At 38.5% G+C, this 26,544-nt stretch overlaps 1 protein-coding gene across 1 annotated transcript in view; it reads left to right on the plus strand.

The window, feature by feature from the left end:
- Positions 1-26,318, plus strand: part of LOC123864146 (innexin inx1) — a 62,511-nt gene extending 36,193 nt beyond the window's left edge. Inside the window, exons 3-8 of the mRNA XM_045904422.1 lie at positions 6,762-6,869; positions 7,703-7,858; positions 22,587-22,744; positions 23,172-23,366; positions 24,867-25,028; positions 25,638-26,318. Coding sequence (XP_045760378.1) covers positions 6,762-6,869; positions 7,703-7,858; positions 22,587-22,744; positions 23,172-23,366; positions 24,867-25,028; positions 25,638-25,695 — 837 coding nt within the window. The 3' untranslated portion in view covers positions 25,696-26,318. The remainder of the gene's footprint in view (positions 1-6,761; positions 6,870-7,702; positions 7,859-22,586; positions 22,745-23,171; positions 23,367-24,866; positions 25,029-25,637) is intronic.
- The last annotated feature ends 226 nt before the right edge of the window (positions 26,319-26,544 follow it).

Here is a 26,544-nt window from a genome sequence, read left to right on the forward strand (position 1 = left end):
CTATTTCACACAAAAATCGTGTTCTAAAAAGCTGTCAAAATAAGTAAGTTAGAAGCGAAAACAAGTTGCAGCCCGTAAAAATTTTTGTCTGTGAGTAGAAGCGTATTGAATACTATGAAAAAGGACCAAATATAAGATTTGGTCTTCTTGAATCGTGTAAACAATACATAATTTTAGACTTGATAAATGGAAACGGTACAGTGTTACGTTACTTTTCGCAGATGTGGGCGCGGTCTAAATAACTTGCTAAGCAGATATCAAACTTTTTGGTGTTTGTTCTTCCTACGCGAGGTTATTATGTTACTCGGTAGACGTTAGTTATTTTTTAACCTCCGACCCAAAAAGAGGGGTGTTATAAGTTTGACGTGTGTATCTGTGTGTCTGTGTATCTGTGTATCTGTCTGTGGCATCGTAGCGCCTAAACGAATGAACCGATTTTAATTTAGTTTTTTTTGTTTGAAAGGTGGCTTGATCGAGAGTGTTCTTAGCTATCATCCAAAAAAATTGGTTCAGCCGTTTAAGAGTTATCAGCTCTTTTCTAGTTTTCTTGTAGAAAAGAAGGTTACATAACCGTTAGGTTCATAATATTATGTCAATTGACAAATGTCAAGCTGTCAAGATGGACGTTGCCTACATAATTATTTATTTGAAAATGATTTGTCGGGGGTGTTGAAAATTTTTAATTTACACTTGTAGTTTACTTAAGTCTAGTTGCGTTTTAGGCGGTTAAAGTTCCGTTACAGGCAAAGCTTAACCACAATTTGCATGAGTTGGCATTCATAACTTCATGATGAAAGTTAAAGGTTAGTCTTTATTCTTGACTCAAGTCAATGCGAAGAGTCTTGTTTATAGTTTCTAAAAAAAAATTCACCATCAACAAGTAGTTCACGATACAGTTTTGTTGTAGCTGAAAACATCGTAATTTTATTTTTAGAGCTACTTAGAAGAGTAAATATTTAGAATAGCACCTCTTAAGTTTGCTAACCATTTTAAATTATCGATTCATTAAACTTTAACTTATGAGTTAATAACTGTCAAAGCCTCCAACTTTAGATAAAAGTTATTTAACGATTGAAAAATATGACCTTAATTGCCTTAATTATTAAAAAGTACATCAAATTTATCGATGTATAATTGCGTCAAATGTTTATGACGTCACATCTATGTATTTCATACAAGCTCCTTTACTAAGCGAGCGTTTTGACGTTTGATAAAAAGTCGCTGATTTGACTAGTAGTCTTCATCCTTATTACATTATCAACGTCTATTCGTCTGTCGAACGTCAGTCTGACTGTCCAAAAGAAGATGTAAGGAAGACGGCGCATGGCGGCGAGAGTCGAATGACCGCTATAGTCTTTAGAGGAGTCTAGGGAGTAGTAGAGCCACATGTTGATAATGAAAATGATTGTAGTTTTTGCCAGAATAAGGCAGATTTGAACATTAATACGAAGTAATTTAAGTTGATTGTTTTCAAACACAAATGCAAGGGATACAGCTGTCGCAGTAAACAATATTGACAGAGCGAAAGTTTCGCTAAAATAGCCAAGCTCTGGCACGGAGCCAAACGCTGAATTTGAAACGGATGGCATGGTAGTAAACGCCCATTGTGAAGTTATGTTGTTAGGAGATAAAGGTGACTGTCTCTTATGCCTACCTTTGTGAGGACTCCATAGTAAAACAAGATACTTACCCTTTGCGTAGGAGACATCGCCCACGGCGATTTTTAGGGTTCCGTCCCTCTAAGGAAAAACGGAACCCTTATAGGTCTGTCTGTCTGCCTGTCCGCCCGTCCGTCCGTATCTTAGTTAGTTAAGTTATCAAACGATACAATAATCGTAACATGCCACATTTATGTTCACTTAAAACTGTCTGGTCACGCAGATGACGTCATTTAGATCGCCTATTAGCGCTTGATTGTGATTGAAATCACTGGCAATTACCGCTTCAACACTTCCAGATGTGTCATTATGAATCCTGAAGACAACTCAAGTACTTATATAGACACGGAGTTGCATGTATTCACGATAAAGAGTAGGTATATTGATTAGCATTGTGCCAGAAGTCGAGTAATTTGCGATGCATTGTTAAGTTTTATCGTGTGTAACATTGGTTCAAGAATGAGAAATATTTTATTCTTTGTGACTTTGCAATTCCCTTAGTACTTACTTTTATTACTTTACTTTGCAATTAGACATTGTAAGGTCTACATCTTCTGAGGATGCTCCGGTGTCGGGGCGAAACGCGCGTCGAGTGGTGTTGGAATTTGTGTGGTGCTGCGTACCATACAGATTTCGTTGGTTTGGCGGATTATAGCAAATTAAGCTTTTGGTTCCTAGTGTATTATGGACTTCCGCAAAATAACGCCTGCTTCTCGGCTGCGAAGCTTTCAAATACTAAGGGTATACTATAGATACCCTTAGTATTTGAAAGCTTCGCAGCCGAGAATATTTTTCGTGATTTGATTACTCATTACTAGACTTAGTGAGAAATATCACTATTACTTTAATGGCATACATACTCGGAATAGGTAGTGTCTCTAGCGGATAATAATAAAATTTGTGTAACTTTCACGTTTTTGATGTGTTTCTACTGTTAAACTCTTTTGTTTTCTTAAAAATCTCCGTTCGGTCAAACAAATAGAGATTCTAATTTAAAACTTTTTACCAGTTTGAAATTTTGTTCGTATGTCGAAATTGATAACTGATTTTGGGCTTGAAAGGTTCAAATTTTGCACACACTTGTGGACTGTAGTTTAGATGAAAATAGATGATTATGGCACCATTGAACGTGTTTGATAATGAAGGTGAGAAATGGACATATTGGAACTCTTTGATGGCATATAAAAAAGCTCTTTTTTTAGTAATTTTAACTTATTTTCTGGTTCTATGCACAGTTTTGTTTTAACTTAGATTTATTTAAGCGTTAAGTGTAATAAAATGTCCGTCCGATAACATATCAACATGGTTGGGTCAAAGCAATCAAGATAACAACGTAAATCGGGCCATCGGCACCGGCTGATAGTGCAATTGAAGATCAACTGTCCATTTCCTCTTGCATGATCGTTTTTGTTGCTCTGTAGATTATCTTTTTCACTATAGAGACTGGTTTGATCCGAACTGCAATAATTTGTGTGTGATTTAAAAGCTGTTTACTAGAAAAGCGTTTATGCCCAATCTATACACATGTAGAAACCAAAGGGGTAGGGTTGGGTTTGGGTTTAATAACAAGTGTAAATTAAAAATTTATAACACCCCCGACGATCCAAAGTATCTGAGTTTTCCAAAACATCATTTTCAAATAAATAATTATGTATTTAGGCAACGTCCATCTTGACAGCTTGACATTTGTCTATTGACATAATATTATGAACCTAACGGTTATCTAACCTTCTTTTCTACAAGATAACTAGAAAAGAGCTGATAACTCTTAAACGGCTGAACCAATTTTTTTAGATTATAGCTAAGAACACTCTCGATCAAGCCACCTTTCAAACAAAAAAAACTAAATTAAAATCGGTTCATTCGTTTAGGCGCTACGATGCCACAGACAGATACACAGATACACAGATACACAGATACACAGACACACAGATACACAGATACACACGTCAAACTTATAACACCCCTCTTTTTGGGTCGGGGGTTAAAAACTGCAATTCAATCAATACCCAGTCTGAACCGCTGGGGATGGATTTTGACAGTAAGTGACCACTCACAAGTGAATTTTAAAATTTATAACACCCCCGACAAGTGAAGGTTTCAGTAACTAGAAAAGAGCTGATAACTTTCAAACGGCTGAACCGATATTCTTGGATTATATTATTTATTAGCTAAGAACACTCTCGCTCAAGCCACCTTTCAAACAAACAAAACTAAATTAAAATCGGTTCATTAGTTTAGGAGCTACGATGCCACAGACAAATATACAGATACACACGTCAAACTTATAACACCCCTCTTTTTGGGTCGGGGGTTAAAAACGGAGGAGAAGATGTACAACAGGACGAGTGACAGTTCAGCCGTTTGAAAGTTATCAGCTCTTTTCTAGTTACTGTAAGCTTCACTTGTCGTGGGTGTTATAAATTTTTAATTTACACTTGTTGATATTACAATGTTCAGCAATTTTAATTTATTTTTTAAGTTAACTAAGGAAAACGTAAGTAGGCAACAAGGTGTCTGTATTATAAAAGAAAAAAACTGACTGACTGACTGATACCTATATCAAGGTACAGCTCAAACTACTGGACTGATCGTGCTGAAAAGGCATGCAGATAGATGACGTAGAAAGGAAATGGAAAATTCATTAGACATAAGCTAGTTAGGTATTAGGTACCTATTCAAGCAATTTTATTCAATAAGAAATTAATTGATAATATCCTGTTAAAAATTTTCCCGCTCTTATGCAAGACAGAGAGGTCGCAAATCACAATTGCTTAAGAACGTGGAAAAGAGACACTAATAAAATTAATACTTACTTACAAATGTGCACCAAGGTCGGCAAGATCTAAGTCATCTTGCACAAGTATGTCGTCACATGGCGTCACATACCGTTCCTTTACGTAAATGAATAGGTAGATATATCTAATGACCAATGAGATGCTGAGACGCATTGCAATACAATAGTTCATTAGTTAATAATAAGTATAGTTGCGATTGTCAAGAATTCATTTTCTTGTAACACCGTATAAAAATTAGGCTGTCAACAATTCAGTGGCGTGCAACTCATAGAGGCATAGAAACACTGTTTACCCTAGTCGAATAAATCGATGCCTATTTTGTCATCATGACTTGCCAGAAAATAAGTTCATACTTACTTAAATGCATACCTTGGCTTCAAAACCTGTGCACGCCACTGCAATACCCTAACTTTTGAAAAGCGCGATTACCTTTTGAACTCCATAACCATAACTACAATAAGTACATCAGTAGGTTGGTAGGTACCTCGATGTCGTTCGATTTGATTGGAGTTAGACGTGGAATGACACCTATCTAGATAAACTTGAAAAGTAAAACGTATTTCTGCCAGTTCCCTTATTAAATATCTCAAATGCACGTATTACCATTTTTTTCCAATATCTGCCGCTTTACCCTATAGCAAGATCATTAAATTATTGTCACTTGTGGTCTTGGTATTTTTCTTTGCTTTTAAACCAGTGAGTGAGTGATATGAGATTTTTTATGGCATTATTACACATAATAGGTTTGGTGCTCCTTATAGAATAAGGTTACTTTTCTTAAGAATTAATTAAGTTTTGTTCATAGCTCAGAGGTGACCAGGTTTGGGATCCCCGACCTCTTGGTGAATCTTCACTCGTTAACCTTGGCCTTGTAATTATTGTCATATCTCAGTAAAATCTTGAAATGTATACGGATATTATGCAAATGAGTTCGAGATAGAGACTGATTCATTCATTCACAGTGACGTCATCTAACGTTTTATGGCGGATTCCCACTAGAATATGGTGTCTAACGGGTGTTGCACTGACCCATTGATCTACTGACCGTTTTCTTTTATTTCTTTAATTTCAAGATTTAAAAAAAATTATGCTCTTGTTGCAGGGTCCATTTAGATATAATCATTTTCAGATCTTTTTAAATCGATTGTTTGAAAGACGAAATGATTTTTTTAAGAGATTAGGCAAGAGTGAGATATCTAGGCAAGCTCCAATCTAGACATAATTTCTATACTTAACTAGCTTATGCCCACGACTTCGTCCGCATGAACTTAACTTTGAAACCGATCAATACACATTTATAGGTGCATCTAGATATTGTCAGGCATATTTGTCGCAAGTCGACTATCATCACTTATCATCTATTTTACGATAAATGATAATTTATTTCTTGTTAACGCATAACTGATTTTTATCAATGACAAGATTTTCTAAATTGGTCTAACATTGGAACCGGTTATCAAAGTCGTGACCTTTGAGTTTGAGTATAAACACCTATTAAAAGGTTAAAGTCAAGGTCCAAGTCAACGTTCAATGAACTTCTTAATCGTGCCCTCTTGACAGACTGGTCGTGGCTATGAACTCTTCACTTCAGTTATTATCAGATGTTAGTAATATTAACCGAGACCGACGGCTTAACTCGCTCTCTGAGACACGGAGGAAACTGAAAGGCCAAATTCGGACCTCAAATCAAATCAAATCAAATCAAATTATTTTATTTGCTTAAATGCGGGTTAAATAGGTCTTACAAATTCATATTGGTATCACCACATTTGCCATGGAATGGCGTACAAATTTATGGTTAAAATCACTCAAAGTCCATAACATTATCTACTCTATTTTATGTCAAAAAATTCTTTAAGTTCATAAAAGTTGTACATGTTAAGCCATTAAATAGCTCTGTCCTTTAAAGTCGGTCACCCATCTAGTTACCGACTTGGGTCAATGTTGCTAAGCAATAAAAATCGATTGATATGCGTTGTCATAACTAGGCCACACGTCCCTCCAGCGACTTCTGTTGGTGGCATTAGTGATTACGTACAGGATAGCACGGATGACGTGCGGGTGTGCAGGACGTCCCCCGCCCCAGATTGATGCCATGATCATAGATTGCCATGTCGACCTGTCGCGTACTATAATAGGGGTCGCACGTGGACGTGTGCCCTCCATTCGACCTTGTACCATGAGGTATTCATGGTACTAGTCTTCCTCGTGATGTGCCCAAAGAACTTGACGATTCGCAGTTGTTCAAGCAACGAAAGCCTTTGATTTATAAATCAATGAACTAACAGAGTGTTTTATATTGCAGATGGGCAAAGAGGTAGCGCATCCTGGCGTCATGAACGAGTACGACAGCACCCAAGAGAAGAAGTACTACACGTACTACCAGTGGGTGTGCTTCGTGCTTTTCTTCCAGGTTTGTACAACGACGCTTGTTATCATCACGTTGTATCTGTCAAATTTTGGTGCTAGGCCCGCTTGTAATGTCATGCCCACTATCACGATTAAGGCTGGTAACAATCGGAACGTCTCTAACGGTGCCAGTCATGCTAAACAGCTGGGCCGTTGACTGTTATGTCGCCACGGAACTTGACCTACTGAGGAAAATGCGGCGCTAAATGATTAGTGGTAACTTACGTACTGGACGATTAGTCGGAAATAGATTGTTGAGGTCGTTGAACGATAACGACGTAACAGGCCAAAAATAGTGACACCCGACTCGTTTTATACTTTTCGGTGTATATTATTTGCCCTATGTGTAAACCGTCATGTCAAAAAAAAAAAAAAACTCATTCTGGAAGGCTACCCGTTCTCAGTAGTGGGCTGTCGATGGGTTGAAAAGAATTTTACGATTTCGAAGAGCTGATACACGAATTCTGCCACATAGGTCACGTAGTGTGCTGGAGTCTGGCTAATGTGACTTGCAAAAAAGTGTGCATTTAATTATATGAGTATACTGGTTAGTCATTTTAAGTATCCTTTTGGATGCTCAAGTATTCCTACCTGTTTTGCAGTTTTAAATGAATCATTACTTGCTTTGACGATAAAAAAAATACATCGTAAGGAAACCTGCACGCCTGAGAGTTCTCCATAAAGTTTTCAAAGGTGTGTACAGTCTCCCGCAAATTCGTACTTGGCGAGTGTGGTAGATTATAACTAGACCCTTCTCTTTTTGAGTGTCCTACCCGTGCTCAGTAGTAAGCCGGCGATAATTGAAGATGATTGCTAAACAACTACATTCTCTTCCAGGCAATAATGTGCTACACACCCAAATACCTGTGGGACGCCTTCGAAGGCGGCCTCTTGCAAACCATCGTCATGGGGCTGAACGTCGGCATCTGCCACGTCGAAGAGAAGGAGAAGAAGAAAGATGTAATCATTGGATACCTTCTCAGGCACGAAAGGGTGAGTGATGTGTATTAGTTTTGTTTCTTTTCAGTAATTAACTGAAGCCTCAATAGCTCAACGGTTATAGGAGAGGACTGAAAACCGAAAGGTCGGAGATTCAAACCCCACTTGCACTATTGTCGTACCTACTCCTAGCACAAGCTTAACGCTTAGTTGGAGGGGAAAGGGGAATATAAATCATGATTACAATGTCTAATATTCTTTAAAAAAAAAAACAAAGTTTGACGCGTTCGGAGGCGGTTTTCTGTTTGATAGTCAGTTGACTGAATGTCGGCATCTGCCACGTCGAAGAGAAAGAGAAGAAGAAAGATGTTTTCAGGAATGAAAGGGTGAGCTTATAGGCTTGAATAGGTGTGTTATAAATAAAGTTCATTACACTACATTAGACCTACCTACTATCCAAGGGATTTTAAAATTGCACATTTGTTGCAAATCTTAAATGGACAATTCGGTGCTCATGGAGTAACTGGTCACCACTGAGCCAAGCTGAAGCCTCCTCCATACCGTCTGTAGGCTAACTTGAGGTCTATGAGGTTTTATTGAGGTCTATTAAGGTACTCTTTCGGTTCCTTAACGCCTGACTCACTAAAAGTTGTCCCGTGGCTCAGTGGAACGTTTTCTCCCAGATCCTTGCCTCTTTGGAAGAAAACCTGCTTCTTGATATCAGTCCAGATGCTTTCTATCAAGTTATTTCAGACCCGTAACACATTTTACACATTAAGTTTCAGTAAATATACAAGGACTATTTTAGATTATAAGACCTTTGTTAACCACCCATATTTAGCAAATAAATAAATTTCAATTTCAATTTCCATTAATAACTTGCCAAATAAACAAAAAATCAGAACCGCCCATTTTTTTTTGCAAAGGGGCTTTAAGTATATTGTCCATTTTCTAACGCAGCCTTTGTACGATTTAGTTAGAGAAAGGAATATTTATTGTGTTAAAAAAAAAATCATTAACTTCTACCGGTCGGCAGGCAAAAGATGAACAATCGCTAGTTGCGAGCACTAGGGGAATACCAAGCAGCGCTGGAAACGTGAGGCGTGCGCTGCGTCTGTAATGTCGTGAGTTCAACGCTTCTGCTCATTCTTGGACGCTACGAGCGCATTGTGCATTGCAATCACAAACGCATAGGACTTAGGACCGCGACACATTACGCGGCGTCTCTCGCACCACGCACCATCACACGCATGTGCGGTCCATATCTAAAATATTGCTTTCTTCTTCTTCTCAAACGTTCACTCTTGGTAGAGTGGTCGAGGCTAGGAATTCTTCTTCACTGCTTCTCGTGCGATATCCCTCCAGCGACTTCTGTTGGTTGGATTACGTGCACAAACGGAGACAGGCGCGTTCGTTCCGGAACCTATTAACGATAGTCCACCCACCTCGTTGGCAAACGAGAGTTCGATGATACCACTCTTTCTTATAGAAACTGCTTTACATAAGTTAATTTTTTTTTGTATATTTAAAGTATGCTTCTGAAAAAAACATATAATCGAAGATTATGTAAATGATAAAAAAGCATGGATTTGACCCGCAGCTCGCTCCAGCAATGCGTGGGACTGCAATTACTTATATGGCATAATATTGAATTTTTGGAAAGAGCCAAGCTTTATTCATTTGGATTCAAAAGTTTATTTGAATAGAAAATCTTTGTATTTTTTTACTACTGCTTTTATTTCGTCGCAATTAATTGCCTTGGTATATTACCGCACCATGCTACGATGGCGACGACGCGCGACGTCGCGCTGAGATGATGTGTCTTGGCCCTTAGTAAACCTTTTTAAGCTAAGCTAAAGTGACGTGTGCGTTGGCGTATACAACATACATGTCATTGAATATGGAACAGAAACCTCGTGGTTCGAAAAATCCTATCCTGTATACAAAGCGGTTTTCATTAAAGGTAATCGGGCATTTTGGATTCGCCTTGCGAAAAGTTGCGGACATGGACATGATAGTTTTAAATCAATGATAATAATATTGTAAACCTTTCTGTGATCGATGGGAGAAAAAAGTTGAAGAATACTTATAAATCAATAGGGTTTTCTTTCTTGGTACAACAATTATTTGAATTTTTCGTGATTCCCATGACCCACAATAAAGCGACCTATGTCAGTGTATGTAGATTAAAGGCGTATTTGAATACATACTGCTTTTGTTTTTAGTATGTTTGTGGTGCAATAAAGTATATACATTATACATACAAAAATACATACTGTTAATTTCGCATGTGTCCGCCGCCGCGGGTATGGTTTCCATACTAAAGTGCCCATTTACCTTTAATGTACAGAATGTTCCAAACAAATGTCGTGTTTCACAAAGCTGTCAAACCAAACAAGATACTGGTACAGTTCACTCCTTGTTCACTCTGACACTGACCATCAACAGAGTGAAGTGCCATTGAGTTCTAAACCCTAAACAAAGGCATCCATAGATGAAGGCATTGATGGGTCTGAGAAGATATCAAAAACACTTTTTTTTTGAGTGTGTTTAAAGTGGTCAATTATGTGCATAGTAATACATAGAGACCGTTGATTTAATTATCAAGGTTACTTACATCCTCATTAAAAGATTTTTGTTTTTTTTTTTTAATTCACATAAACTTTTACAAGTACATCCTTTTGAATCGTTAAATGGCACCACTGGTTCGGAACACCATTGTTGTCATCCACTGCTTGACTTTGACATTCAAAACGTAAAACGAATTTCGCTTACGTTTGAATGTCATAGGCATAATCAGGAAGTTTAATAGGTCGCTGGTCATAGACCATCCGTAATAGCTTTTCATAGAAAAATATTGTTGAGAAAGCTTGAAAAAGATCCATGCTGAGCTTTTTAATAAACTCTACATAATAAACTTTGACGTCTCTTGTAGGGACTTCCGCACGCAACAGTCTTCGCCGGCGCCGCCTGAATCCAGTCAGAAACCTAGATATTGATTGCGAATGCATTTTCTAAAATTCGTTCATAATCTTGCAGGCTGCGGCAATCCTATGTTTCAAGTTTATAACATAGCAATTGATAGGTATCTACTGGTTTATATAATTTGAGATCATTATAGATTTCGCTTTTCGGTGCGCGTTTTTTCTCAAACGTCTATTGGAGCGTGGCAAAAAGAGATCGGGCTATCAAAATTGCTCCGTGGTTTTTTTTGTATCCGGTCATTGCCCACTGTACGTTCAATGCTCGGTTACGCAACATACGAAGTTAACCATTACCTGTTTACTATGTACCTATGGCTGGGTAACTGAATTTTGTCTGCAGCTGTCTTTCTCCCTTGAAAAATAGTACAATGTGGCTAATTCTGTTGTACACAATCGCTCTTGTCGTACTCAATCGTACTTTTACATATTTATTTTGAGAAAATGAACATGTCCGCAAAGCGGTTCAATTATGACCGATTACCTGAAATGATTAAAATTTATAGCTGCAAAAATTCAAAAGCCCAGCATGAATCTTCAATGTAGCTTTCTCATCAATATTTTTCTATGGAAAGCTATTGCGGATGGTTTATGACCAGCGACCTTTTAAACTTCCTAATGCCATGCCTATGACATTCAAAGTAAGCGAAATTTGTTTTACGTTTTGAATGTCAAAGCTAGTACCACCCCAGAGACTGGATGTAACTTTTAGCGTGAAAATTCGTCATTGAAGTTAACGAGAAATATCAAAAATAAGTGCCATAAGTTGGCAAAAAATTGATACTTTAAATTGATAAAAGCGCCGTGAAATTGCAAAACTTTTGTAATAGAACTCCACACAATCGCTGTTATCATCGTAAATTGTACTTAATCCAGTGACGCGTATATTCACTTGAAACTTACACTCTGAGCTTTACACTATTTACTGCTCGCAACCACAGTTCACGACCGTTATGAAACTTGAAACAAAACCTCGAGACTTCAAATGTAGGCTATGAAACGACTGTGTACGTAACATGGCAAAGAGGTTTAAATCTTTATAAATATAAAAGGAAAAGCTGACTGACTGACTGACTGATCTATCAACGCAAAGCTCAACTACTGCTGGATCGGGCTGAAATTTGGCATGTAGATAGAATCTACATGCAAAATCTTTCAAAGCTTAGGAGTTCAAGCCTTAGATCAAACCGAGAGTTCCCTCATTCTAATTCACTCTGCTTTAGTTCACTCTCTCGTAACTTTTCGGCTTTGAGGTTCTATAGACCGCTCGGTCGGTATACGTCTTCCGGTGTTCAAAGCGTGCTTAGTAGCTTTTGTTGGCTCTCCCGGCTTTTCCGCGTTTATCGATTTCGTGACAGCTGTTTTACTGAGTCACTAAATGAGTTTTGTTTCCCCGAATTTTTCCCCTATCAAGGTTTTCGAAAGTCTTCAATTGATCAAGTTTATATTGAATAGCAGTTGGCTTTGCTGTTGTAATTATATCGCCCATGTTTTAAGGCTTATTTATCAATTTTGTATGTGTAATAGTGGGTCTTCACTCCTCGCTCCGTGAATCAAAAAGACAATGTCTTTATCAACCATTGAACCTCTCGCATCCACTGCTGCACGATCTCTTGCCAGCGGCTCCGTTCGACTCGTTTGATGTCGTCTGGCAACCTAGTGGGGGACCTTCCAACGCTGCGCTTCCCGGTGCGAGGTTGCTACCCCTCCCCCAACCCCCTGTTGGGGTTGGGACCCCAACGTCTATCAGTTTTTCGAACTAAGTTTGTGCCCTGTCCATTGCCACTGTGACTTCGCAACCCGTTGCTATGTCGGTTACTCTGGTTCTCCTACGAATCTCCTTATTTCTGATTTGATCACGTAGGGGAAACTCCAAGCATAGCCTCTCTTCATCGCCCGCTATGTGTCTCTGAGCTTTCTTATGAGGCTCACAGTTAGCGACCATGTCTCGAATCCATATGTCATCACAGGCAAGACAGGCAGGACTGTTTGCACGGGAAGACATCTCGAAGCTTCCCGAACGCTGTCCAGCCAAGTTGGATTCCGCGGCTGACCTCTTTCTCAACACTATAAAGTAGTGATATGGAGAATACAAAGTGCGTCCAACCTGGAAGCCACTAATTTTGAAAAGACAATTCAGTTGAGTTAAAAGATGTTTTTCACGAAAAATTGCTAGTCTTTTAGTGTCTATAAAAGTCTACATTATTTCCATACGCACATTTTACTTTCAAATATTTTTTCGCTGTTGTAACGATGTACTTGCTAACGTCCGGTGTTAGTACACTGTGTTTTTGTCATTCAGCTTTGTTTCTGCATTATGTATTCATATTCATAGTGATAAAATTATTCCGCGCGCTTCCGTAGCCACACAATTTCTCACGTACTTATGTTACTTAGAACTCGACTTACTCGAGCGTGGAGCTTTCATTAGAGAACCATATGTCACTGTGGTTTCTTTCAACTGTAATTGGTTAAAGTTGCCTTTGTCAACCTTTACATCGGTAGAAGATAATGCCTGGTGATTTCGTTGGCGAAGATTTACCTACATTTTTGAAAACTCCGTGGGAGTTCTTTGATTTTCCGGGATTAAAAGTGTCACTCTTCAGGTCTTTAATACTATACCTATGCAAAAATCACTTAGACCCGTTCCTCTGTTGCACTTGCGACGTGATGAATGATAATCCAACAAACGAAACGTTCGCATTTATAATGGTGATCTATGTCTTTGAATATTTAATCGGGTTAGTAAAAAAATCTACTTAGTTAGACGTTCTGCATTAATTTTTGGGTTGCCATTTATAATTAGACTAAATTGAAAATGGTCGTCATTGGACTTCCACTAAAGGTTAGAACAGTAAATAATACCGGTCGGTAATTTTTCTAATCTTAAACATGGACGTACCTACTAATCTATAAAGAACAATTTAATTTTGTTAAATAAGTAATTCAATCATACAAAAGAGCAGTGTTTGGTTTTTCTTTTTTCTTTTTTGATTAACTATGTAGTAGTATTTTCAAGAACAATGGTCTCACATCCACATACTTTGTCATTCATATGTCGCTATTCTATTCTTCACATTCGTGTTTCCTTCGCCGTACGTGCTTACTCGAGCGTGTAATCCATTCAAGTGGCCACGTGTTTTCATGTAATTGTCTCGCCGATCGTTTGTTTTGTGTTTTTTATGCTAATTGTTTCGGCTGCATGCATCTGTGTTCTCAAGTGATACTTGGATTCGTATTTCTCACGTTCCTTCTGGTTTTTATGGATTTGTTTGTATTATTTCTACCGATAGTAATAGTTTTCAGCAAAGCCTACTTTGTCTTACGTATGTACATTATGACCTATGACCGGGACATAGCCATTTATTATGACTTATGAGTGACGTATTGCTTCACTGATACAAAGTACTTTCCTTATTTACATTATAGTACTACGTCGCTGCTTTTGGTAGGTATCTATTATTATAACATTTAATTGTTTTCCGTAAAGCCGGCTCTAACTTTGCGATTTTTTGTTGTTGTATTTTGGATATTGGACTCAAATTGTTATATCGTCCGGTTCACGTTATTCTGTGAGAAGTGAAGTAGCCCTATTATTATCAACTACACTCCACTGTTAGATTAAGTCTTTTTAAGGTGGTGCCAACTATTTCTGTGATCGGCTTTTTGCATTCAAATCCCAATCAGTGCTAAAATATCGTATGTCGTCGATCCACTTGATCTTGGGCGAACTACAGACCCAAAGATATGCCAAGCATAGCTATTTATATAGTACGCTGAGCGACTTGCAAGTCTGCTGACTTAGGACTAGCTTCGCTGTTAGTCTAGTTGTGACTCTTTCCTATGAAGCCCATAGTTAGCGACCATGTCTCAGTCCATTTATCATCATTGGCAACATGCATGGTTGGTGCATGCATGCAATGCTTTGGTCTTCAAGCACCGAGGAAGGCTATAATGTGGCCGTACATTATGTATGACGTTGGCTACAGTCTGAGTGAACTAATACAATGCCACGGTGGCTGGTCGTCGCTACTTTTTGCCTCACTAACGGTACTTCATACATGTCGCTGTGAGTCAATGCACGCCGTGGAATTGATTTAATGACTTGTGTCAATCACTTCCTTGTATTACAAATAATTATGAAAAAAACGTTGGCGCAAATGATTGCGTCGTTAACCAAAAATTTAAAGTAGGTACCCATACAAAAGTATGAACAACACGAAAATAAATCAAAAACCTGACTTTTTGTCTAGTTGGTCACACCAACCCAGAGTGCGCGCGTTTTTCTTATTTTCTCATATAGGTAACGTCTTCCCGGCGTGTTTCCTGCACTTGAACACGTTCAAAGCACGATTGAAAAGGCATCTTCGAGGCAAGAGCGTTCGAACCCAGACTTTCTTAGATTAGGATTGATTTCCACTGCGATCGGAGAGTAGCGGAGACCAATCCAATCTCAATGGCAGGCAGGATTATCATCAAGTGCAAGTTTATCTTGCAAACTAACTTGAAAATTTAACATACAGTGGAGAACGCTACTTCATGGTCATTTGAAATAACTGGAAATTTGACATTTGTTTGTCCTTGATAGCAGTGTAACACAATCAGGCAGTCGTGGTAACAGACGCATCGGCTTACCTTCCATTCAAAACACGATTGAATACCAGTACCGTGTGTAAATTGACCCTCGCTCCGTTCCAAGAATCATTCAACTGAATTAGCTGTGCAAAAGTGGGTTATTTACAGTTATAACACAGAGTACGAATAATATGTTAAAATTGAAAATAGCAACCGCCGAGTTTCTTGCTAGTTCTTCTCGGTAGGAACGGCATTCCGAACCTTGTACGGTCCTGCGATAATTCAGGGGTGCGGGAGGGGTGTGATGACTTGACGCGAGAGCTCAGTAATTGTTCAACCAGTGACAACTGTCACCCTCAATGTCTATATTCTTCGATATATTAATTCCCTATATATTAATTCTTCAGCTTCGAGACTCGTTGAGTTATTCTATTATTTAGTACTACTACTTACCTTAGTATAGTTTCTAAATGTATTCTCGTCCATTAGTTTATCTTTGACTACTTCGTCTTGCTATGTTATCAGTTTTTAACTCAATTATAAACTACATTATTTTACATGTTAGTTTAAGCAAGATTTATATAAGTACTATTTAAGTATTATTTAAAATTACAGATATAAAAAAGTTGATTGTAATGGGTTTCTTATCAATAGCGCTGTTTTAACTGATTTCTGAAGTGTTTCTCAATTCGACGTGCTTTTTCGCATCAGCTTTCGTTTCCCGAATAAAAACCTGTACCGTATTTAAATTGGCTTTCGTTTTATTCCGCGAAGCAACTGTGTCTGAGTTCACTACTTTAATTTGTGTCACAATACCATTTTCATCATTATTGTTACGACTATAAAAGCTAAGTTCCACTGCACACGTCAACAAGTAAATCTGTGCCATGAGATTGTGATCACTTGTTATTTTGAGCAATTGATGATATAATTTTATGTGGATACGGGTTTTCGTAGATAGCAAAAAATTTTGTTTTGTGTGGTAAATGTTACCTACTTATTAATATAACCTGATGCAAACAAGGTGAAACGATATTATGGTCTTCCTTCTATTTTTATACTGCACTCCCCACTACCAATGGCAAGAAAATATTGACCAGGCCTAATAGTGAGGCATCAATGATACAGAGTATAATATAGATATTGGCTGGAACCCGACTACATGATGCAAAAAACGGCACAGCCAACAAAAACTGACCATTGGTTACAGCTGGGCTCGGAAATCAGCTTTCGCAAAAAAGTTTCGAAACTTGTTATTTTTTGTATATCTTAAAGTTAAGTTTTTGCTTCTTTTCATATTTCATAGTTTACATATAGTTCTTTTAGATGTTGGAGAGAAATGATGGTCTTATTTTTTTAACTTTTATTTAAAACAGATATATTTTTAGAGTTTATACAGTTGCGATAAAAGCAAACGACTCCATTTTAATGCATTAGGGAAAAATAGGAAAAATATACTATATAAACTATATAAAAATATAAACTTGAGTAATATAACTTGTATATTAGTAGTACTCTGTAAGTACTCTGAAATATAAATATCAGGGAGGGTGAAAAACAAATTTTTGATGAAAAAACCATTTAAGAAGTTAAAAAATGCCAAAACTAGCACTACTTTCACGAGGCATTTAGTCTACCCTAATCTTCATGGTGAACAGGTATCCATTATTCTTCAGAGGATCAAAGAACCTTAAGTACCTTCCATATCCATACCGCAGTAGATGTAGGTATAACATTCAAATTGGGCACTCTTCAAGTATTCACAGATGCGGGTATAATAGCAGAGACACGGTAAGGGAAAAGCGTGGGTGTCCCACAAGGTACTCTTTCGGCCCCAATCTTTAGAATGTTCATAGCAAGGGCTGGACTGAAGTGACACTTGAATCAAAGAACTTGGGGAGAGGGAGCATATTCGCTTAGCTATTGTAAAGATATGATTTATTAGTACTTTGTGGTAGGTAGACTTTTTGACTCTGACTTTTGCAAAATGATTTGCATAAGTGAAGCTTATATAATATGAATACTTGGATTTTTTTTGCTTCACCGCTTGAGCAAGTGACATTTAAGGCTGGGACACACCAAGCGCGTATGCAGCACGTAAGCGTAGACGTAGCGCGTACCATGACGTTGTAATGTATGGAACTGTATGAGATATGGCATACCGCTTGCGTGACGTGAACGTTCGCGTAGACGTAATGCGTGCTGTCATGTCTATGGATTCACGCGCGTCACTACGCGCGTGGTCACGTGTACGTGCTGCATACGCGTTCGGTGTGGCCCAGCTCTTAATTGCTTTAAATGCAGAACTAATAAACTTTGAAACGTTAAGAGGTAAAGCGCGCTCACCTTAGGCTGGATCATCACTTGCCAGCGGTCTGCTTGCAATCAAAAGATAATCTAGGTATGTTTTAAAAATCTCACCAGTAGGCTAGTACTACATCATTTTTTTCCTTACCTGAACCATCTTAAACTTTCAACGTAGAGGATAGAACTAAATGTTTCTTCAGGTAGACTGTTTAACTTGTCTTTTGGTTGGTCTTCGGTTATAGAATCTTATTACAAATTTTAATTATATAAAACATCCTACGCAAGCGAGGGCAAGTAACAAAAAGGCGTCTCTATTCTGTAACTATTCATTAGTTATTTTACTGCAAAGACGTAGGTAGTTATCAAAGTTTAAGGATGCGTAAAACATGCTTGAAACAATCACACTGACATAATTCTATACTATATGCAAAAGATGATTGTAGGTTCGATTGGTGTCAGCAGTCAACACGCAACAATATCGTGGCTTCTGTTGATGTGGGTGTTTTTACGAGCCTTCTAAATATACCTAGTTTACTGTCATACATAGGAGTCATAGGACATTACGAAGCTTTGTCACAATAACCATTAGGTAATCTATTATCCATTACATTATGTAAGAGGAATTTATTGGCTAAAATCCAGTATTACCAAGTATAAATTCAGGCACTGAAAATATCGACGACAGCGACGCTATAGTTCGAAATGGGTTCCAATTTCCAACTATTTGAATAGTTTTATTATAAACACATCTACTTAATAGATACATTCTTATAAATCTGTAGGGCTCAGGTATTTACCAAAAGATTATATAATACTAGAGGATGCCCGCGACTTCGTCCGCGTGGATTTAGGTTTTTAAAGATCCCGTGGGAACTGTTTGATTTTCCGGTATAAAATGTTACAGGGACGCAAGCTACCAAACGTACAAATCGGTTAAGTGGATGGGTCTTTAGGAATCCCGCGGGAACTCTTTGATTTTCCGGGATAAAAAAGTAGCCTATGTCCTTCCCCGGAATGTATCCTAAGTCTGTACAAAATTTCATTAAAATTGGTTCAGCGGTTGAGCCGTGAAAGCGTAGCAGGCAGACAGACAGACACATTTTCGCATTTATAATATTAGTATGGATGTAGAAGTAACCTTTGTTTCCTATGTTTTGCTTGAACGAATTGAAATTTATTTGTTATGCGTCAGAGTGCAATCTCATTACGCTCCTTTGCATCCTAAGTACACTCGACAACACACGAGGTCCACATTTTATTTTAATGTGATGTTTAGACTGCAACTAAAGCTAAACTTTCGTGCGCTACTGTACGGGAAGTCCATCTATCAATCGTTGCAAGGGTAGCACAAAAAGTGCCAGGTGCAGCCTCGCTACAAAAGGACACGGGCATCTGCCATCCGCCTGCCCTGATTGTGATAATACTGAGCCAAAGAATAGTGGTAGGTCTTTTATTTTTGGGGGCTTGGGGTTCTTTAGTTAATTGTTCAGTTATGATTTTAGCGTACTCTCTTTTGTTACTATTTTTAACAGGCGATAACAGGCGGTTTTTATTTTGTCTGCGTATAGAAATTACTGGATGATGCCTGCGATTTCGTCCACGTGGATTTGGACTTCAAACCCCATCAGATTTCTATCTATGTTTGATTTTCCAGAATCGTATGTAAGATTTATGGGAAACTATAGTTTTCAAGCCAAATAATGGCTAAATATAACTTGTTTGACGTTTTACCTTATTTACAATTCGGTTTAGATTGCGGTTTGTACCCAATGTTTTATTTACATGTTTATGGGGTCCCGTAGTAGTTGCTATAGGAACACTTATAGTTTTGTCTCCCTTAGGAGGACTTATAGTTTCGTCTCCCGTAGGAGGACTTATAGTTTCGTCTCCCGTAGGAGAACTTATAGTTTCGTCTCCCGTAGGAGAACTTATAGTTTCGTCTCCCGTAGGAGGACTTATAGTTTCGTCTCCCGTAGGAGGACTTATAGTTTCGTCTCTCGTAGGAGGACTTATAGTTTCGTCTCCCGTAGGAGGACTTATAGTTACATCTCCCGTAGGAGGACTTATAGTTTTGTCTCTCGTAGGAGGACTTATAGTTTCGTCTCCCGTAGGAGTACTTATAGTTACATCTCCCGTAGGAGGACTTATAGTTTCGTCTCCCGTAGGAGGACTTATAGTTTCGTCTCTCGTAGGAGGACTTATAGTTTCGTCTCCCGTAGGAGGACTTATAGTTACATCTCCCGTAGGAGGACTTATAGTTTTGTCTCTCGTAGGAGGACTTATAGTTTTGTCTCTCGTAGGAGGACTTATAGTTTCGTCTCCCGTAGGAGTACTTATAGTTACATCTCCCGTAGGAGGACTTATAGTTTCGTCAGTTCATCGGTCCGTCTGTCTGTGTCACAGTCATTTAAAATAAAATATAAGGCACACTTGCACGAAATTGCTTAATCTGGTTTAGTTAAATTTTGTAATGCTGTCAGTTTTTGTTAAGCTTCACAGGATTCACAAGAGATTCAGCAGTTAAGTACTTTTACCATACCAACACAGATGAATATTAGAATCTTGAAAAAAAGGTGTATCCTTTCAAGTGATACATTGTGAGGTTTTTTTTTAGAAAGTTTTTAAAAGTAATAACCGCCAAAGTTTTTAGCCACTAGCTACAGAACCCTACTTCTGACACACACTTGACCAGTTTTTGCATTATTTGCTCAAGGGTCTCGGGGCTTTATGTTTTATTCATTCGTGTTGTTGAATTAATGGAGGCTGGGATGTAATGTCGGGTTTCTAGAAAGTACTACGCCATTAGCAATACTAGGAATACAGCTTTCATGTCAACGTTCGTTTTTATTCTATCTTCAATAGCCTTGCCGTTTTCTTGCAGCTTATTTGGACTTCTTTATTTGTATCGCCAAAATATTAGTTTGGATCGTGAACTGAATAATTAGACGTTGTGATAGCAATCACGCTCTAATTAAATTATTTATTTTGCCACTAGTTTTCTTAGATTAATACTCTCATATAACCTCTACGGGTTGAATCTGTGTTCTTCTCGTAGGTTTTGGGAGGACATTCCAATAATTCGATGAAAATATTTAAATAATAGGTACTTGCTTTTTCTGACCGACGACGCTTATATGAGTTTCTGCTGTGTGTTCTGAGAATATCACCAGTTCGGATGTTACTAAGCATTACCTAGTTATACATAATGTACGAATTTTAATTACTATGCAACGGATTTTATCAAGAAACAAAGCAGAATTACCATAATACGGTGTTACACTACGCCTCACCTTGAAGTTTGCATCCATAGCCTAATACCGCTTCCCATATAGATATGCTGCCTTTGTTTAATAAATATGCCTACGAAAGTTCAAATTACAGTTTTTGTTCTCGTCTGCAGTATAAATATTTTTGTTAACAGATTAAACATTTCGGTCTTATGAAACAGAATTTGATATCCAGTTCACAATATTTTCATCTGTATAATATAAAAGTGCGTGATCTACATTATCAAATCCGAAATGAGGAGGTTCGTAAATAGCAAAGTAGAAACCGACTAACCTGTTGCGATGCTGAAGTGGTAATTTTTTCATAAAAGGTAGGTATATAAAGCAGGGACCCAGTACGTTACCACAGTATAAATAAAGAAGATCCTTACTCTGTGACTTTAGCTTGGGTCCGTGCGCTATTTCAGGCAGAAAGAGGCAGAAATTCTGTTATCCTTCAATTTTACCTAGCCGAATGCAGAGAACTATCTGATGTTCTGGGAAAACAAAAAGATCCTACTATTCCCATCTAAAGAGTAGGTACTTACATAATTAAGAGGGCTCTCTTCGTCACTCGCTTCATACAAACGTAGTTCCAATTTCATTTGAATATTAAGCAACCAAAGTTCATGAAATATTGCAGAAATATTCTAGAAACTAATATCTATGTCTGTGGTTTTCCAGATTTCTGTTAAAATATTCGGTTTCAAAGTTACGCGGTCTTAAAAATTTACATACAAATCTTTGAGCCCCTGTAATTTTAAAACTACATATTTTTAGAAAAATCTAAAACACCACAGACACAGATATTAGTTTCTAGAATACGTCTGTAAAATTTCATGGACTTTGGTTGCTTAATATTCAAATGAAATTGGAACTACGATTGTATGAAGCGAGTGACGGAGAGAGCCCTGTTAATACTCTTGATAAGCTAGGTCGTAGTTCAGTCTCACGTAGCAACGCATCTTAGTGGGCGGTAAGACCCGCATGTTTGCGTTATCTGATGACAGACATTCGATGTGTGCACCATTATGTTCTGAAGGTGCCATTGTTACAGGACTTATCAGAGAAGCTTCCAATTGCGGTCAACCGTCAACCATCCGATACTGTTTCCGACACCAATTACTCGAATGATCTTATAGCTGAATGAAGTTCTTATTAACTCTAGTGTCTAATTGAGGGACGTGTGGCCTAGTTGCGTTTCGACTAATCGATTGCCTTGGTAACGTTAACCCAAGACGGTAACTGATTAAACTTTGGAGATCAGAATTAATAGCTTCCGCTTCGGCCCTTTCTTCCCGGTTATAATCACCAAAATATTTGGTTTGGTTAGTGATTGCTGACCTATTACATAATGATGTAATAAGTCAGCCAATCACTACCTCCTGATACCTATTTTATAAGATTTCTTATGTCTCTCGAAAGTCAAATTCGACGATCAGATTTGACGTGATAACTTCATTGACTTAGCTGAGCATGGGTGTGAGGGTACAGGAATCTTTCACACCTATCCAGCTCATCGCTGAGGGTCATGATCCATGGTCATTAATCACATAATGTCAGCGGTTTTCTTGGGATAATAATGCTGTGGGCTCCCAAATCCTTCTGCATACTCGATCTACGAAAAAATACTAATTGAATGTTCACTTTCAGACGCACAAACTGTACGCGCTGAGGTATTGGGGCTGCGAGCTGCTCTGCCTCATCAACATCGTGCTGCAGCTGTGGATGATGGACGCCTTCTTCAACGGCGAGTTCTTCTCCTACGGCACCAGGGTTCTGGGCTACAGCGAAGTTCCGCAAGAGGAAAGGTATAAACAAATTTGTAGATCGCTATTCGCTACTAGATGGCTTTAACAGTTGCTAAGTACTGAATTAAAAAAAACATACCTAAAATTTGGCACTTTTGGAATTTTGCACACTTGGCACACACAAAAAACCCTGGCACTAGGCCACTGTCAAAGGCGCCTAGGACGCGAGGATATGCAGGTTTAAATCTATGAGAGACAAACCGCAAAACCTCATCGATTCATGGCCAGTTAAACAACTTTGAATTCGTGGTGTAGGCCAGCTCTCTTTGTCCACAATTTTGCTCCACTGGGAACTATTCTGACACTGACATGGAGCTTTAGTTTATGGATTTATTTATCAGCCACTGTTTTAGTAATTAAGCCTTAAGCTTTAACAAACTGCGGTACCAAATCTTTTAACTTTTGTTGTCTTGTGTTCCCATTTCAGATATGATCCGATGATCTACGTGTTCCCGAGAGTTACCAAGTGTACGTTCCATAAGTACGGAGCGTCGGGCACCATCCAGACTCATGATTCGCTCTGCATCCTACCGCTCAACATAGTTAACGAGAAGACCTACATCTTCCTGTGGTTCTGGTACATCATACTCGCATTCATCCTAGCCCTACTCGTCCTCTACAGGTAAGTCCACTAAGTATTTGGCGCTCGCTTCTCTTGCGCTTTTTGGTTCACCTTCGAATAAAAAACTATAGAGGCGCTAGTCTTACTTTGCGCAAAAACTTTACGCCAAGCGGCCCTGTACTTGTTAGCCAAGTCCAGTAGCAAAGCTTTGGATCAATGTATTACACAATAGATTTCAAAAATTAGTCATAGATTTCGCGATGTCCTGTACAAGTAGAAAATATTGCGCTCTTCATTTTTAAAGCAATCCATACTAATATTATAAATGCGAAAGTGTCTGTCTGTCTGTCTGTCTGTCTGTCTGTCTGTCTGTCTGTCTGCTCCGTTTTCACGGCCCAACCGCTGAACCGATTTTAATGTTTGGTACAGACATGGGATACATCCCGGGGAAGGACATACGCTTTTTATCCCGGAAAATCAAAGAGTTCCTACGGAATTTTAAAATGCCGCGGGCATCCTCTAGTACCATATAATTATTGCAAATTGTGATTATTCTTATCGTTTGCGATAATTTATTCACTAACGATTACATAATGTTACCACGATAAGAAGCACGTCATTCACCTCAGCAGATCAAACATTTCACTTTGTTCTCTTATCGCTGACTGGTTGTCCTTAATTACTGTTTACTGTCTACGACACCAGCTCACAGTTAAACCTAATGAGGGGTTATTGATTACATACCCTGAGTCACAAGTGCACTGTCTATATTTGAATGCTCGAGATCGAAATATGTAAAGAATCTTCTAGTCAATAATGGATTCATTGAGTTAATCTTTTATACATAACTTTTATGGATTGTGGATTCTTAGTAGTCTTGTTGTTTTAATTTGAGAATAGTGTTAGTATAGTAGCCCCTAATTAATGTTTACTATGTATGAATTAACTTACAGTTAACAGAATTAGTACATCTAACGAGGGGTTATTGATTCCCTGAGTCACAAGTGCACTGTCAACATATGAATACTCTAGAGTCTAGATCGAGATATATAAAGAATCTTCTAATCAAGAATGGTTTATTGAGTTTACCGTTCACATGACTTTTATAGGTTGCGGATTCTTAGTAACCTGTGTATCGGTTGTTTTAATTTGAATAGTGTAGAATAAGAATTTAGTTATCCTATCCCACTTCCTGGCTATAATGGCCAGAAGTATTCTTGAGTATCTCAAATGACTTACCACAATTCCTAGAATTTCTCTTAAGATTTACTCTGATTTTCCTTCCTTGTTTTTGCGTTAATATTTTTTTTTAAAAGCTCTGTTCCATCTTAAATTTGACCAGACCACAATGAATCCTATGTCCTAATCCTATAATCCAGGATGTATTTCCTGAATAAGATTCCATCCATCCATCTGACAGATCAAAATAGAGATAGCCTAACTACTTGATAAAAAAACTGATTACAGCAAGGCAATTACGATAAAATGAAAAGTCATCCTAGATATTGGAATTGTTCTTTGGACCTTATAACCTTATTTCCTGATTGTTGTATGTTGCAGACTGATTATAATCTTCGTGCCATCAGTCCGGCCGCGTCTGCTGCACGCGCGGTCGCGGACGATCGCCATGGAGACCGCAGTGATCGTGTCGCGGCGGACCGACGTCGGCGACTGGTGGCTTCTGTACATGCTCGCTAGGAACATGGACCCTCTTATATACAGGTGAGTAATATATGCCTGCTAGAAACAATGACCCTCTTATATACAGATGAGTTCCATAAAAACCCTCGCGCCATCAGTCCGGCCGCGCCTCCTGCACGCGCTGTCGCAAACTATCGCCCTTTATGCAATATCCGTATTTGATTCTGACAAATACTTCGAACGAAAAAGCGCACTTTGTCTCATTATCTTGCAATGTGTTCCTGGTATGAGACTTTCTCACAAATCTCACCAACGTTGATAGAATTCAAAGGTTGAAATACATTAATCTCGTAATTCTACTATTGGGACCACGAGTCACGAGTACATGGTGGTAACTGGGATCCCTTAAAGTTTAGACTCACCAGTGAGAATACGTGTACGCGTGGTGATATATCGTAGACCCGTACGTAGTGTGACCACGTATACTGACTGGTATACCGGTATACCGTAGACTCATCAGTACGACAAAGTGATGGGCCCACGGACTTGAGACGATATGGTGGTATACAGTAGACCCATCATTGGGACCATGGGTACGTAGTGGTATACCAAAGACACACCAGCGGGACAAAATGGTGGTAACACGGACCCGGCACCGAATTAAAATCTTTCTATTACTGCTTGTTTCAGAGAGTTAATATCGGAGCTGATAAAGCGTATGGGTGAAAAGAGTGGCCCTCGCGCGTGACGAGCAGCCAAGCCGGAGACGAGCGTTGCCATCGTCGGGGACTGACCGCGGCCTTCTCGCAACTCTGTATATAGCAAGAGTATTACTGTAATTATACGAAACGTATTTAATTGTTACTTTTCAGTTGCATGAGACAACACGCTTAAGGCTGTTTTGCGCCGGAGCAATGTGACAATGCGGCATGCTATAAATGGAAATATCAATTTTGCGGCCTTAAGCAGCATGCGACAGTCATTTCGGTTCAACATCGTGCTGTAGAATAGGAATATTATGATTCTACAGTGCCAGATTCATGCTTATTAAATTTTATTGTAGCCTGTGACATGCCGCAATGTCGCTCTTTATGGCGTAAAACGACCTTAAGGTATCATCCAGAGCCTCACTCACTTTGATAATACTATTTTATTGTTTGGTGATTAGCTAGCTCCAAATCGATTTTACAAATCATTAGTTCCAAATAGACGAAATATGGTATATCGACAGTGAACTGGCAACACGGTACTATCTCCGTTTTAACAAGTTTACAGTAACTTATTTCCTTCAGCTAAATCATTATTGTCATCGTCAATCGATATAGTCCACCGCTGGACATAGGTCTCTTGCAGGGATGACCACACTTGCGCCGCCTGAATCTAGCAGCTCCCCGTGACTCATTTGATACCCTCTGTCTGAACTGTCTGTGGAGTTCAAAATAGCATGAAGTGAAATTGTCAATTTAAGATAGGACATGTTGCCAGTTCTTTCACAATCGTTAGACCCAGTAAATTATTTGGAGCTCAAAAATGTTTTTACGAATCGTCATATAAACAACATTACAGAAATGAGTTTTTGTTATGTTGGTAGAACTGT

This window comes from Maniola jurtina, chromosome 4 (assembly GCF_905333055.1).
Source record: "Maniola jurtina chromosome 4, ilManJurt1.1, whole genome shotgun sequence".
Lineage (NCBI taxonomy): Eukaryota > Metazoa > Arthropoda > Insecta > Lepidoptera > Nymphalidae > Maniola > Maniola jurtina.